Raw genomic sequence first — 15431 nt, 5'->3', positions numbered from 1 at the left:
TTTTTCTTTTCAGAGTGGGGAAATAAGAGATGGGATTCATGTTATAGAACCATGAGAAAAACCAGTCAGACAATGAAAAGAAGGACAAAGTTTGAAGGAATGGCAGAAAAATTTGGCTAGAGTTCTGATCTATACTATACTTGAAGGCTCATCTGAAGGCACGACTATTTTGCATTCCCATTTATATTTTAAATCAGTTTGGGTTTCTTTATGGGATCTGCAATGACAAAAAATCTAGCTTTGTATAAGAATCTGTGTTCACAAATTTGCTTGTTAGATGTTGGTAATATAGATGTATTTCTTGATAATTACTCCTAGTAAATCAATCCATCCTCTGGACTTATTTAATGGGCTGCTTTGATAGATGTTTCCAGATCCTACTGAAAAGAGTTTCTAAATTCAGTGGTTAACTGAAGGCAATGAATATTTCTACCATATCTAGTAACTGTAGAAATGTTCAGGCAAACAGCATGATTATACACTTGAGAGTTTAAAAGTTGAGTTAGTTAATTAATAACTGGAAATATTACTTCTATAGGCTAGTCAGAAAAATTCTGCTCTATATTTTATAGGCTCAATACTGAGTATAGATAATATAAGGTACTGTTATGGTTTAGATGTGAGGTGGCTCCCAAAAACTCTTGTGTGAGACAATGCAAGAAGGTTTGGAGGAGAAATGATTGGGTTATTGGTTAGTCTAATTGGTGAGTTAATCCCTGATGAGATTAAATAAAGTGGTAGGGTGTGGCTGAAGGAGGTGGAAATTGAGGCATGGCTTTGGTGTATATATTTCTATCTGGTAAACAGAGTCTTTCTCTCTCTCTGCATCAGCATCTTGATCACCATGATGTGAACTGCTTCCCACTCCCACACACTCCGCCATGATTTTCAGCCTTAACATGGGCCCCAAGAAATGGAGTCAGCCTTCTATGGACTAAGATGTCTGAAATTATGATTTCCTCAAATAAACTCTTCCTCCTCTATATAATTCTGGTTGGGTCCGTTAGTCACAACAGTGAAAAAGCTGACTTGTAAACAGGTGCCATATCCAAATATCAAAAATGGATAGAAGAAGTGACCAAGAACTTAAAAATCTGTGCTGTTGTTGGTAACTCTATTCAGAAAATTGAGTCTAGGAGATGTTTACAATTAAGCTTTTATACAATATCAATTTTTGAATGCATTTTAAATTTATTTTCTTTAAAATAATGACATTAGCAAAACTTTGACACAGCCTGTATTGAATTTCCATATTCAAATTAGGCTTTACCATTAATAACTCAGATTAATACAGAATTAGCATTTGGCTTTTGACTTTAGGTCAACAGAGCCAACTGCCCTATGAATTACAGAAGACTGGTACTCTGATTCCTTCTAAAAATTAAAAGAACACATTTTATTAAATTCTTGACATATATAGTTACTCCAAATTTTATACTTGGCGAAATAAAAATACCTATAGTAGCTTAGTTAACATCAACAGAAAACTTCAAAAAATGATTCTGAAAATGTCAGGCAAATTATTTTTATTGTAGGCAATTATTTAAACTGCATATTTGGCTTTATGCATAATAAGTCATGTGGGAAAACATCCACAATACAGTTAAGTTTCCAATATCTAGCTTTCTTTCTTTTTTCTTTTTAGCAATGGCATGAACAGAATCTTGCCAGGTTATGAAAATTAGGGTTTTCTTGGGAGTTACTTGAAATTTCCGAGCTGAATGGCAGAGCGCACATAGACACACCGGAAGGTGGATGGCTGTATCTCCCAGTACTGGACTGGGTTGCTGAAAAGACTCACTCCCGAATAAGAAGCCTTCTTGGTATTGTATCCTGGTGGACAGAAGTCATTTGCTCCAACTGCAGAGATGTTGTTATTATGAAGGTAGACAACCTGCAACATGAAACAGGAGAGAATGATTGCTTTCTTCTAAATATTTTGAGGCCCTTCATGTAAATATTCATTTTTTAATTTGTTCTGATTAGTTATACATGACAATACAATGCACTTTGATCCATCATACATAGATGGAGTATAATTTCTCATTCTTCTGATTGTACATGATCTGGCGTCCCACCTGTTATATAATTATATACGTACATAGGGTAATAATGTCTGATTCATTTCACTATCATTCCTACCCCCAAACCTCCTCCCCTCTCTTCACTTCCCTCTACCTAATGTAACTCTATTTTTCCCTAGGCCCTACCCTGATTTATTGTGAATTAGTATTCACATATCAGAGAAAACATTTGGCCTTTGGTTTTTTGGGATTGGCTTATTTCACTTAACATGATATTCTGCAGCTCCATCCATTTACTGGCAGATACCATAACTTCAAGAGCAAGTCTAAAGGAAGAGAGAAAATCTTTACCACATGCACCTTACTTAGAGCATTAAACTCCAGGATATGTAAAAAACTCAAATACCTTAACACCAAAAATCAAATAACCCAATAAATGAATGGGTTAATGAACTGAACAGACACTTCACAGAATAAGTATATGAAAAATTTTCAACATCTTTAGCAATTAAAGAAATGTAATGAAAACTTCTCTTTAAGATTTCATCCCAGTTGAAATGGCAATTATCAATAATACAAACAACAACACAAGCTGGCAAGAATGTGGGGAAAAAGTTACACTCATACATTGCTGGTGGGACTGCAAATCAGTGCAATCATTATGGAAAACATTATGGAGATTTCTCAAAAAACGTGGAATGGAACAACCATTTGACCCAGTTATCCCGCTCCTTGGTTTATACCCAAAGGACTTAAAATCAATGTATTACAGTAATGCAGCCACATCAATGTTTATAGCAGCTCAACTCACAATACTAAACTATGAAACCAGACTAGGTGCCCTTCAACAAGTGAATGGATAAAGAAAATGTGGTATACATATATATGGAATATTACTAAGCCTTAAAGAAGAATATTCATTTTTAATATTCTCATCCTTCAGTTTGAATAACTTAGCAGTGCACAAATCAAACTTCTCCTTTCTCCCTTCATTTTCAAACTGCCTTTGCCTTCTTCATCTTCTGCTTCTCAGTAAATAACATGCCAACCTTCCAGATGCTCAGTTTGTAATCCTTGTCATTATGCATGAGCCTCCCTTTCTCTTATCCTTTCTACCCTCATGACAATCCTGCTAGCTCAGCCTCCAAAATGTACACACCAGCCAGATCTCCCATGTCTACTCCCACAACATTCTCTGAACTGCCATTGTCTATTTCTGGACTATTAAAGTTGTCATAGTCATTCTTTCTCTTTATCTTCTAAATTTTATGGTTTAATTTACCTCCCAGATAAATTATTTTAAAAACTTTATTACACATTATTTAATCTTCGTTGCCTCCACACTCCAGTGGTTTCCCTTCCCATGTTAAAAAATCCAAAGTTCTCACAATAGCCTACAAATACTACATGATCTGACTTCATCTCCCTTCACTGATCAACCAATCATAATTGTCAACTTGCTGTTCTACTACCAGGAACTATGGTTCCTCTGTAGGTTATCACACACAGGCTTCCTCCACTTGGAATAAGCTACAAGACATCTGTAGGCACTTAGCTCATGTGATCAATCTTTTCTTATCAGAGAGAGCTTCACTCTATTCCATTCATGATTTTTCTCTATGATTCACAATAAATAATAGATGCATCATGTTTGGAAGTTTAGCACATATGCATCTGTGCATATGAAAAAAAATATGATACAGTGATCAGCTGTTTTCTAGTCTACTGCATTCCTTAAATGTTCCTAATGAACTTAAAACTTAGGAAGTTCATAATGTGTCCTGCCTGACACTTGAAAAATAGGAATCAAGAATGTGAAAATGATCATGCAAGGATATAAAAATATGAGCAAGCAAAAACTCAACAGCAACAAAGAAATAATAGAAACAATATCTAGTCTTATTAAGTCTTTGAAGCATTTTTTTTTTACTTAATACTGCCTATTTCTTGTTCCAGCATCACCAAAGACCCTGTTGGGAAAAAAATCAACCATCAAGAAATATTTTAGGTGCTGGTGCTATAGCTCAGTTGGTAGAGTGCTTGCCTAGCATGCACAAGGCCCTGGGTTTGATCCCCAGTACCAAAAAAAAAAAAAAAAAAAAAAAGAGAAATAATTTATTTTAAGTCTCATCTTCCTATGTATAAGACATGTTATATAAATTGAGTCAGTATAAATTGGTCTATGTCAATTTAAGTTGGAGTTTTGTCACAAATCAATAATAAGTGACTTGTAATTTATTTAAATTGTTTATATTTGAATAAAAGATTAATCTTGAACCCCAAGCAAAATTTAGATATTAGGTTTTGAAAAGGACAACTGTATAAAATGACTTGACAATAAAAAAGTGTCAAGATAGTGTTTCTGATTCACCATGACAGACCTAAGTACCTATGTAAACTTCTGAAAGAAACTCAATTTAAAAAGCTGAAAAATTAGATAAAACAAGGATATATATAAATTTTACAAGCAATATTGAATTTTTAATTGAATGTTTGAATACCTTATTTTTTTCAAAGTAATGATGAAAGTTATATATGTATAAAATTATTATCACTACTTAAACTGATAAGCTTTACTTTAATTTGTAGATTTGCAGAATGGAAAACACTATCATTAAAGTGGACCACTGACCCTTATCTTTTTATTCTTATTAAGCACTATAATTTGGTAATTTCTATATAGTTAATTCAGCTATACTACTAGCTAAACATTTTTTGTTGAGCTATATCATATCTGCTGAAGATAAAAGCTAAAACTACTATTTTTAGTTCATGTCAACGTATCAGTGATTATATCATCCTGTGCAACAATGTGTATTTGTTACACTGATCAGTGCCTGGAAATGACGCTGCTTCATAATAAGCTGTATCTTCACAGCGAGCATTGTAGTGTGTTTAAAAGAATAGCACTAATTTAAAAATAGTAATTTCGATGTTTTTTTTCTTTGACAAAATGAAAATGAATATTTATGTGGAAATATTAAATATGTGTTTCTTAGAAACAGGTTGAATTTTGTATCTCCTCCCAAATTCATATGTTGGAAATCTAATCCTAGATGGTGGTATTAGGAGGTAAGGCCTTAGGAAGGTCATTGGGACATGGGGGAGGAGCCTTCATGAATAGTATTAGTGCCCTTATAAGAAGAGGCCATAGAGCTGGCTAGTTGTCTTTCTGTCACTTGAGGACAGAATGCTATGTTGGCATTCTCCAACCTGGAACAGGGCCCTCACTAGCACCCTGATCTCAGACTTCCAGCCTCTAGAACAGTGAGAAATGAGTGTTTGCTGTTTAAGCCACCCAGTTTATGGTGACTTGGTACAGCAGCTTAGCTGACTGTAACATTGTAGAAACCATGTCTAACCAGATCCTCCTGCCTCCCAGCATCCAGGAGGGAGGGTCTGCTCTCTGCATCCCTCACAGTGAGTATTTGCTTAGGCATCACCTGGATGTATTTGTGCTCCGCAAGCCCACCAGGGACCCTGAGAAGCTTGTTGTTGTTCAGGTGAAGCTCCCTGAGGTGAGGAGTGTTGGCCAGAGAGCCATTTTCCACAGAAGAGATGCTGTTGAAACTCAGTCCCAACCTGCAAAGCAAAGCAGAAATGAACACATACCCCAACACAGGTGTCTTTTGTACAGGCATTGTAGGATTAGGCAAGTAAATAGAAAAGGGAATTTTTTGGTTTTGTTGTTGTATTATTCCCATTGTTTACAATGCTTTATCTGATCTCTCTGAACTTACACAAAGCCCATTATTCTTAATAGCTCAATGTTACCTTTTTTGAGACTCCTCTAATGGAACAGGATTAGACAGGCACCTCTCTTGAATGCTCTGTAGCATCCTGTGGTCAACTGCTTGTATTACATAACAGACTGTGTTCTGTGTTCTAAAGGCCTGTGGACGTGTATACCTCTCCTTTAGAATAGTAACTACCTTATGGTAATTAACGTAGTGCTTGTCATGCTCAAAAATAGCTACAAAATGGATTTCCATGTGTAATGAACACATTAAATTCATTTGAGAGAGAACCAACAGAAATGGCACAACCAATTTGTTTTTTTGAAAATGGAGCTACAGTGCATTTATCATATAAATTTATTCACCGATGATAAAGGGTGACAAATTCTAAAAAGTTGACAACCTACTTTCTAGAAAATTTCAGTTTTCTAGATCAAAAATATTCCTCATCGACCATCTAATAGTTTCAAATTCTGCTTTGCTGCCAGCATTCTTGCTTCTGACCCAGGTCTCTGACTCAGATCTCCCTCTCTTGCCCCTTTTGACATTCCTAATACAAGTTCCTTCAAATTTAATTCACTCAAAGTTTTGGTTCCTAGTTTAAAAAAAAAATTAAATGCATAATATGTGGGAGTTCTGCAATGTCCCTTCACAGATTTTCAAGGCCAGGAGAGGTTGACTTAGAGACATGAATATTTTGTCTAACACTCTGGGAATGAAAAGCAAAGTGATGTCAATCAAAGGGCAGACAGAAGATACCAGGTATGAGACAGCAAAATAAAGAAACACACACACACACACACACACACACACACACACAAGAGACACACACACACAGAGAGAGACAGACAGATAGACACTCCAAGGAGGGTGAGGGACAGTATATCAGATTCCCTAAGTGTAAAGGAAGAGATCTGGGCATTGTCCACAGATGGTTTCTCCTACGCTCCAGCTAGTTCTGATTTGAGCTCCTTCAGAATTCAGATGCTGGTTTAGTTAACAAAATTTCCCAGTTTTAATCACAGATTGATATTTGAAATAAGGGTTAAGACTGCTTTTAGGCTATTATTAATAGCAGTACTGTATTGTTTTAGCTATTGATTATTAAGCTGGCATCTTGGCTCAGAAAAGTTTGTTTTACACTCAGTCTTGAAACATTCCTGTCTTCTTTTTTGACCTTTCCTTTTCTATTCCAGAATTGTGTCTATTGTATCTTACAATACTCCAAGTCCCAATATTAAATTCGAGAATAGAGCATTCCTCATAAAGTTATTCAGGGAAGATTTTCATAACACAAATCATTACTTAACCATTTATTTATCTATTCAATCAACATTTTTTTTATAGTACTGGGAATAGAGCTCAGAACCTCACACATGCTGGATGAGTGCTCTACCATCGAGCCAGATCCCCAATCTTCAAAAAAAGTACTTTTGAGAACACAGTATATGCATGATTTTACTGTAGAAATGATGAGGTGAAATAGTTCAAAAATGATTTTTACCATCGAGGAATAGTTCATTTAGTAAAGGTGATGATGGTGTATTCATGCATGTATATAACTACCTATCTATCTATCTATATAAATAAATAAATACGTAAATAAATAAATAAATAAATAAATAAATTCATGCTTCTGATGAAGGGCATGCACTGACTTCTCCAAATTCATTCTTTACTACAAATGGTAACCTTTACCCTAAAATAATGTTCTGTGGTCAGTGTTTTTTTTTTTTTTCATTTCACCATTTTCATTTTCAACATCAAAATACTTTTCTTGTTCTAACATAAGTAAGCAATAAACAACATAATTATTTCATGGTTTAATCAAAAGATTTTGGATTTGATTCTGAAAAAAATATGTTCAATGAATTCAAAAAATTATATTTGTTTGGCCAATAAGGCAATGATTGGAATTCAAAATTCATTTGAAGAGAAATACAAATTTCTGTTGACATTTTCAATATTTATTAGCTCTTTTGTATTTTGTATTTGATACAAAGCACATGAAATCAGTGTTCAAGTGGAGAATCTTAAAATCTCCTTACCACTTTTAGTAAAAAATGAATTTATTCTTTTTTTTCTAAAAAAAGCACACTTATAATGATTAATTTACTATATATTGAACTTTAAAATATTGTTTTCCCTACTACTGTTACTGCTACTACTACTACCACCACCAACAATAATTATAAAATCCAATAATAATGATCTTGATAAATAATGAAGTTTATCTGAATATACATTTCTGTAGTTAGGAGGACCTGATCTACAAATACAGATAGGTGATGTGTAATACTACTGTGAAGAATGTTTTCTACATTAGTGAATAGCATTCAAACAGGTCTAAATGAAGCTTTTCTTTTTATTTGAGACATTGGGGTTAATATATGTTAGCTCTATTCACATGCATGTGCTTATCTTCAGCCCACTCCACTAGGTGTTATCCACAGAAATAGGAAAAGCCACCTTAAACATCTATTTGGACTTGGATATTTATCAAAGATAAAATGATGCATGTTATGTATTTTTATCTCCCATGAAATTTATATGTAAAGAGAGGAATGAGTTGATTTGGCATAAAACCATGGTGGGAATATACTCTTGAAGGACATTCAGCAATGTATGCATATCAAGAACAGAGTATTCCCAGAGCTTGCCAGCACTCTCCTCTTTTTATAATTAGCCAGAGTGAAAATGTAGAGAGACTGAAGTTAGGAAGCAGACACTAGTGATGGTTTACAAAGAAAGAAACAAAGTTAAGGAAGGCTAAAAAATACCACCCAAAATAATAAAAAATAATTTCTAGTTGGCCTACATTTAATGTGCAGATGCATTTTATTATAAACTTTGGAGAATAGGAGGTTAGAGAATTTCAGTATAAGCTCTCTAGCAGTGATATGTGGGATGTTCAACATTTCTAGATTTTGGTAATGTTCATTTTACAGAATTTTTGTATTTGGGATACTTACAATTTTGTTAACTTTCTGCTTAATACCAAGTTAGAATATATTGAGTAAACACATTTAAATAAAATCTGTTAATAAAATACCTGGTATGTAATACCTAAAACTATACAGTATTCACAAAAATGCAAGGCCAAGGTTGGTGTTTATAGTAGGTATTCTATTTCATTGATTTTTTTTCTCAAGAAATAATCCTACAGACCAAAGTTTGAATTTGTTGGAAACAACAATAAAGTGTAGCAAATATTAAATAAAAACCAATCATCGTGTTTCTATCTTCTAGAATGCAGGCACTGATTATGCCTAGTCATTGTTCTGATATGGAGTAATGAAAGAAGACTATTACTTAGCCAAGTTATTCAGTCCCTTCAGGCTAGCTGCATCCACTTTGGTGATTTTGTTGTTATCAAGATGTAATTCGGTGAGGGAAGGAGGAAGGCCTGGAATATAGAAACGTGAAATGTTAACTTAGCAAATAAACCTAAGTACAGAATGTAGAAAGACTCAATGAGAGTTTATGCTATTAAACATACAATGAGGTTTGAAGAATTAGTTCTGCTTTTCATATTTTTCCTTCATCCCATTTATAATGATGCATGCTTTTGAAAGTAGTAGAAAACCTTCCTACTTTTCTCCTAGATGGACTCAACAAAATCATAAAATGTTCTAGTCACATGATAATTGTACTAGCAATGGCAAAAGTGCAATCAAATGTTGAAACTCACTTTTTTTTCTACCTTTTTAAATGGGCTAACACTGCCACCGATAAAAGAAATACATCATAAAATAAAAAGATGAGCGTTTGAATATAACAAAGGGATGATTTATTTATTGGTTAAGTATATATGTACATTTAACTAAGCATTTCATTAATGAGAATCATTAATAACCCACAATGATAAGCTATGGTGGTCTTACACTTACCAACCTTTCCATAAAAATCACCAAATGTCTCTGAAATCTGGTTGTGTAGAAGAAGCTAAAGCTTACTTGAATGTATTAAATCAAGACTATTTCTTTATATGAGAAGAAAGCATAGGCCTATAACCAAGTCATCTGCCATATGTAGAGCACCTGGAGAAATAATTTAAGATCCAATATGCCCACTAAGTCTTGGAATAGTACTTCCGGAATGGCTATAATGTCCAAAGACTGAGTAGTATATATATATAAAAGTTCAAATATTTTATTTTCATTTCCTCATGCCATCTGAGGATATATTGTGTTTTTATACAGCTTTTTAAATAGCACATTGTTCCACTTAAAAGAATAGCAAGAACTTAAAAAAAATAGCAAATCTGTTACATGAACAAATAAAATCTGACTTGCAAAATGTCTTGCATATTTGCCTATAAAGATATCAGTTTGGAAAATCACAGGTTACATTTGATGTGAAACTTTCATTACATCCCACTGAATTATGTCAATATTTTCTATTTAATGCAATAATTTTTTTTCTGTATTTGACCAAAAAATGAATATATGAATATGCTTCTCTAAGGAAATATGTATTTTTTTGGAAAATGCTAAGGAAATAAGTGTGTCTGCTATGGCACTTGTCCTAACTCAATTTCATTATTCCCTCACTGTATAAATTATTGATAATTAATTCCTTGTCATAAGTGAGGAAACAGAGATTCAAAATTACAGATTTTGTAGGCCATCTGTATCTTAGGTAAAGAGTAGAATATGATCCTAGATAGCCAAAGGAAGTTAAAATAGCCTGTTGTCAACTAGAGGAAATGAAAAAACAATTGCATTTTTCTTATGAATAGAATCTAGGGAATTGTAGCCATTTTGACAATAAAGGATTTAAACCACTTAATTCTCCTTAGAATAATGCACTTATATTTTTACATTATCCTCTGAGAAAAGCAATTTATATATATATATATATATATATATATATATATATATATATCAAAGCAACTGAATACACATTCTTTCCTTTTTATCACCAGGAAAAGATTTCTTTAAAGTTCACTGCCTCTTAGTGTCTTCCCTTTTTAGTGTTGGTTTCCTCAAAATAAAGTTAGAACCAGGAAGAAGTTTGTCTATGGAAAAACCTTTGCAACAGGACAGAGAAAGGCAAATTTATACACACTCTTCTTACCCTTAGCCACTATAGCATGTGACTGAGAAAACATATTCTCCAGTTACTTTTATTAATTCTTTTCCTCTTCCTTGTTTTATGAGATAAAATAAATGAAGATTACTCAGGTATGGGTACTATATGTATATAAATATTACTTTAGGTAATAATCCTAGAAGGTAGGTTTTATTAATACCTTCATTTTATAGTTAGAAAAACTGATGTGTTTAGAGAAAGGAATAATCAATGCAAAATTAAAGAATTGCTAAGTGGCTGAGGTCTCTCTCACTGTGTTGTTTTAATTCAATTTAGATTTTATAATTACTACACTATCCCACCTTTACATTTCAATAAGTAGTGGGAAAAACTATAATCAGGACACGGATAATACACAGACAAGCATAAGAGGCCCAGTCTAACAGTAGATTCTTATTTTAGATAGACATAAATATGCAGAACATAAATATGGTGGATGGCAAGAGAATAAAGTAGTTAATCACACGAACTCTAATACAGCCCAGAGAATCTCACTGTGATACTTCCTCCTAACTCTATGACATCGTTCACAATTTATTTCACTTCTTTAAGACTCATTTTGTCCTCATTTACAGAACAAGAATGATACCACCATATAGGGATGTTTTTTTGATTCCATGAAAAGTGTTTGGCATGATACTAGCAGCGAGTGCTTAATACAATGTAGTTACTACAACTTCTATATTATTATAAAATAGTAAATAAAAGCAAGCCAGAAATTATAAGAAAAAGAGTAAAGCAGGAGAGAAAGAAAATTTAAGACAGTAAAAGAAAACATATCATTGATGAAAGGTGTCACTTAGGGATATTTTATAGGAGGTATCAGGAGGGATTGCAAAGTCAAAGAAAATGCTTAATAAAATTTATATAGCAACATGAAGTGATGGGGAAATTCCAGCTGCTTCATCTCCTATGAGTATGCCTTTAGGTCAGATATATTAATCTGCATCTATATATTTTTACGTGCGTGCGTGTGTGTGTGTGTGTGTGTGTGTGTGTGTATGTGTATATTTGTTTCTGTCTGGTGTGTGTACACAGTGTCCTTGAGTATCTGTAGGGGTTTAGGGGATTTTTTTCTAGACCCTACTATGAACCAAAATTTGTTGGAATTCAAGGCCTTCATATAAAATGACATAGAATTTTTATATATACTACATGAATCCTCTTGTTCTTAAATCATTTCTAGATTACTTATAAAAACAATGTAAATGATGCATAAATAGTGGCTATATTGTATTGTTTAGGGAGTAAAAAAGCACATATTTTAGATGAAAATTTTTTAAAAAAATTGTTTTGATCCATAGATGGTTGAACCTATGGATATGGAGCCACTGGTGATTTTTTTTTAAAGTCATTTGTTAGATGCAGCAAGTTACTCAGCAAGAACATGGCTTGTAAACTTTAAATTGAAATAGCTATCTGTTCATCCATCTATCCATCCCAGCAGTTACTTGTAAGGGCACCCAAAACATGCTCTGTATGAGATGACTGTAGATAGGACAAGTGGTAGTAACAAAGCTTCTATGGTGTATGTACTCTCAGAAATTAAAGTTTCTCTGAAAATGCAATAAAGTAAAATTGGTGTTTTCTGCAGATAAGTACCTATATCTTGTACCTAGATCAAGAAAAAGGCAGGATGAGCTTACTCTGACTGTGGGGTGATTGCTGTTTATTTTTTGGTTGCTAAACGTAGATAGCATCTCCTATTTACCATCCTGTCACCAATATTCTGTACATTGTCTAAGGCAAGTGGAGGTTGAAAACATTTTTTGAATAATAGGAGACAACATTAGTCCCTACTTATCTAAATGACAGATTTTTTTCTGATTATCTATTTAATTTTAAAACAACCCATTCTGGTATATATTAATATTGTTCTCACTTTATGGATGAAGTAATTAAGGGTCCTTGAGTCAATGACAACATGAACTCAAGCAAACAGATTCTGAAATCCACACTTTTTACAACCAATGCTATTAAAATAATAGTGGTGATTCCCTTCAGATATTAAGGACTGGAAAATCCTACAAGGGAAAGAATTCCTAAGGAATTGGAGACACAAATTAAAAATTGTCTCAGTTCCAGAGGTACTTCTATGTATCATTTTTTAAAAACAAAGTACCAAAGCATTCAGTTTATTTTTAAAATAGCTCCACTATCTCCTTGTTCTATCACAATTACAAATATAAATTCATTGTGTATTGTTTCATTGTAGAAGGGACATTTTAAGGAATCTCTCCATCCTTACAATGAGCCTGGATAGTCTCAGAGTCACCCAGGCTCCACAGGACCAGTTCTAGGGATAGAGGATTTAACATAAATAAGGTTGGTTACTTGAGTCACAATTTAAGTGTCCACATCCACTTTTTTAAAAAAATGTCAAATTCCTTGGACTTAGGTGTTTCGGAATGTGTGGGAGGGTTTCTGTCACCTTGTGGGATGGAGGTTATGTTGGTGTCTGCGATGCGGATGTAGGAGAGCTTCTTCATCCCCTGGAAGGCTCCATTTTCAATTCCTGAGCTCTTCAGCGGGTTGGTGCCCAGTTCTACAAGTGTGAAAAGTGCAGGATTTTAGAGAGAATTTCAGGATATTATAAGTCAGCATAGTATCTCTTTCTGTCAGGCTTCTAGAAAGAAATTTGGGTTAATAACAATGGGAAAACAAAAGGGAAATAAAAGAGCATGTTCTTCAAAAGAATAGCAAAGTGGAATAAAACATTCCATTATGAAAACAGGCAAAAATCAAATGATAAAAACCAAAGACATATGAAACAAAAAAAAGAATTGCAACCAAGTATCTAATTTTTTTTTCTTTTTTTTTTTCAGAAAATGCTGACATTAGAAAAAAGTGTTTATAGATCATACATTATGCTATTACTTTTCTAAGATATTTTAAAGTGTTGCTAAAAATATCTGAATCTATTTTTTTTGCAAAATGGTTATATAATTATATATATTTTGACCATCCTTCCAGCAAAATGTTATAACATAATATTTAAAGCAAATGATTTATGAATGTTCAGGATATGGCAAATCCCTACACAAAAATGTTTCTAATTAAGCACTACTTAAGTCCATCCTGCACATTGAGCACACAGCAAGGTAACTTCAGTCTTAGATCTCCTCTACATCCTCAGATCCTCAAAACCAAGAAAGAAAAAAATGTTGTAAAGTACAAATTCAGTCCAATTTCCCCTGGCCCTGCTACTCTACACCATGTAGGTTTCAGGCACACAGGCTCCAGCTGGTTCACCTTCCTGCAGCTAAAGAATACTTGATATCTCTAAGGACCACCTCGTGCCTTGGTCTTCAAGTTTTAAGAATATCTGTACCTATGACAATCATCTCGTTCAATCCATTGAACACCGCTTTTCTCACTTTGGTGATCTCATTCTCATGGACACGAAGCTCCTGAAGGGATTTGGGCATTTTTTCTGGCAATTCCTTCAGTTGATTCTTGGACAGATAAAGTCTTTCCAACTTCACCAAAGGTGTAAATGCTCCAGGGCTTATTTTGCTAATTTTATTGTTGACAAGGATCAATGCCTATAGACAGAAAACAGAAACATTTTCTTAAGTTCCAAACTACCTTATATATAAGTACACACACACACACACACACACACACACACACACACACACACACATATTTAACAAGTATGTAGTCTCTTCATTCCATTAAGGGTACTTGAGGAGGATATCTGGAAAATTGCAAGAAATCTGAAAAATCAGCAAATATGATCACTTTATCTGTGTCTCTGTATGTCTATATAGATATGTATGTACATATACAATCTTTAAACAATAAATACTCCCCAAGATTGTACTTCCTAGTAACAGACATTCATGTCCCAGTCAGGTCTTCATCCTAAAGGTCCATTGTCATTGACTGTATCACAGAATCTGCTGCAGAGGGTGGTGCCATTTTACACTATCATCAACAATTGAAGAGACTGAAATTTTATTGTAGCCTCACAAAATTTGATCTCTTTTTAAAAAACTTTTGCCAAATTAACATTAATTATGTTGTAGATCATTGCTTTGTTTTGTCTTTTCTTGAAAAATTAAACTTTATTTTGTTTACTTGCCAGGTATTATTTATTTTTTCCTTAGGGAAGACATTTTCAGATCACAAAAGCTTCTTAATTTTTACAAATTGTAATATATTTTAATAATTGGTTTAGAACATTAATATGTAGCCAATATAACATGAAGAAGCAATTTTTTTCTTTTTTGTCTCTCTCTCTCTCTCTCTCTCTCTCTCTTTTCTTTTTACAATTAAAAGGCTTTATAAAACAATGTATTTGGTGATTTTTGTATCTGAGTTCTCCTAATGCAAAAACTTATTTTTAATTAATTAGTGCTATATTTATAGTAATTTCTAAACATGGTTGTGGACACTTTATTCTGTCCCAATATTTGTTCTAACAGAGCCACACTGTGTTTATTGCTTTAAGTCACATTGTGTGCTCTTATTAAGGAACTTGAGATAATTTTATGAAGGTCTAGGAAACATGAATTTTCAAATGCAGTACTCATGTTTTTGCATTAATGAGAATCCAGGGGTGGGGGAAAGT

At 33.5% G+C, this 15431-nt stretch overlaps 1 protein-coding gene across 3 annotated transcripts in view; it reads right to left on the bottom strand.

The window, feature by feature from the left end:
* Positions 1 to 1167: 1167 nt before the first annotated feature.
* The window catches only part of Dcn (decorin), a 35344-nt gene continuing 21080 nt past the window's right edge, over positions 1168 to 15431 (bottom strand). For all 3 annotated transcript variants that reach the window (XM_026396880.2, XM_026396896.2, XM_026396889.2), the window contains exons 4-8: positions 14187 to 14400; positions 13287 to 13400; positions 9074 to 9167; positions 5468 to 5606; positions 1168 to 1894 (exon numbers count right to left, since the gene is read on the bottom strand). In XM_026396880.2, coding sequence (XP_026252665.2) covers positions 1700 to 1894; positions 5468 to 5606; positions 9074 to 9167; positions 13287 to 13400; positions 14187 to 14400 — 756 coding nt within the window. In that variant the 3' untranslated portion in view covers positions 1168 to 1699. The remainder of the gene's footprint in view (positions 1895 to 5467; positions 5607 to 9073; positions 9168 to 13286; positions 13401 to 14186; positions 14401 to 15431) is intronic.

This window comes from Urocitellus parryii, chromosome 5, assembly GCF_045843805.1.
Source record: "Urocitellus parryii isolate mUroPar1 chromosome 5, mUroPar1.hap1, whole genome shotgun sequence".
In the NCBI taxonomy this organism is placed as follows: Eukaryota; Metazoa; Chordata; class Mammalia; order Rodentia; family Sciuridae; genus Urocitellus; species Urocitellus parryii.
The sequence above is the reverse complement of the archived record's forward strand: the minus strand, read 5'-3'. Positions and strand labels throughout refer to the sequence as shown.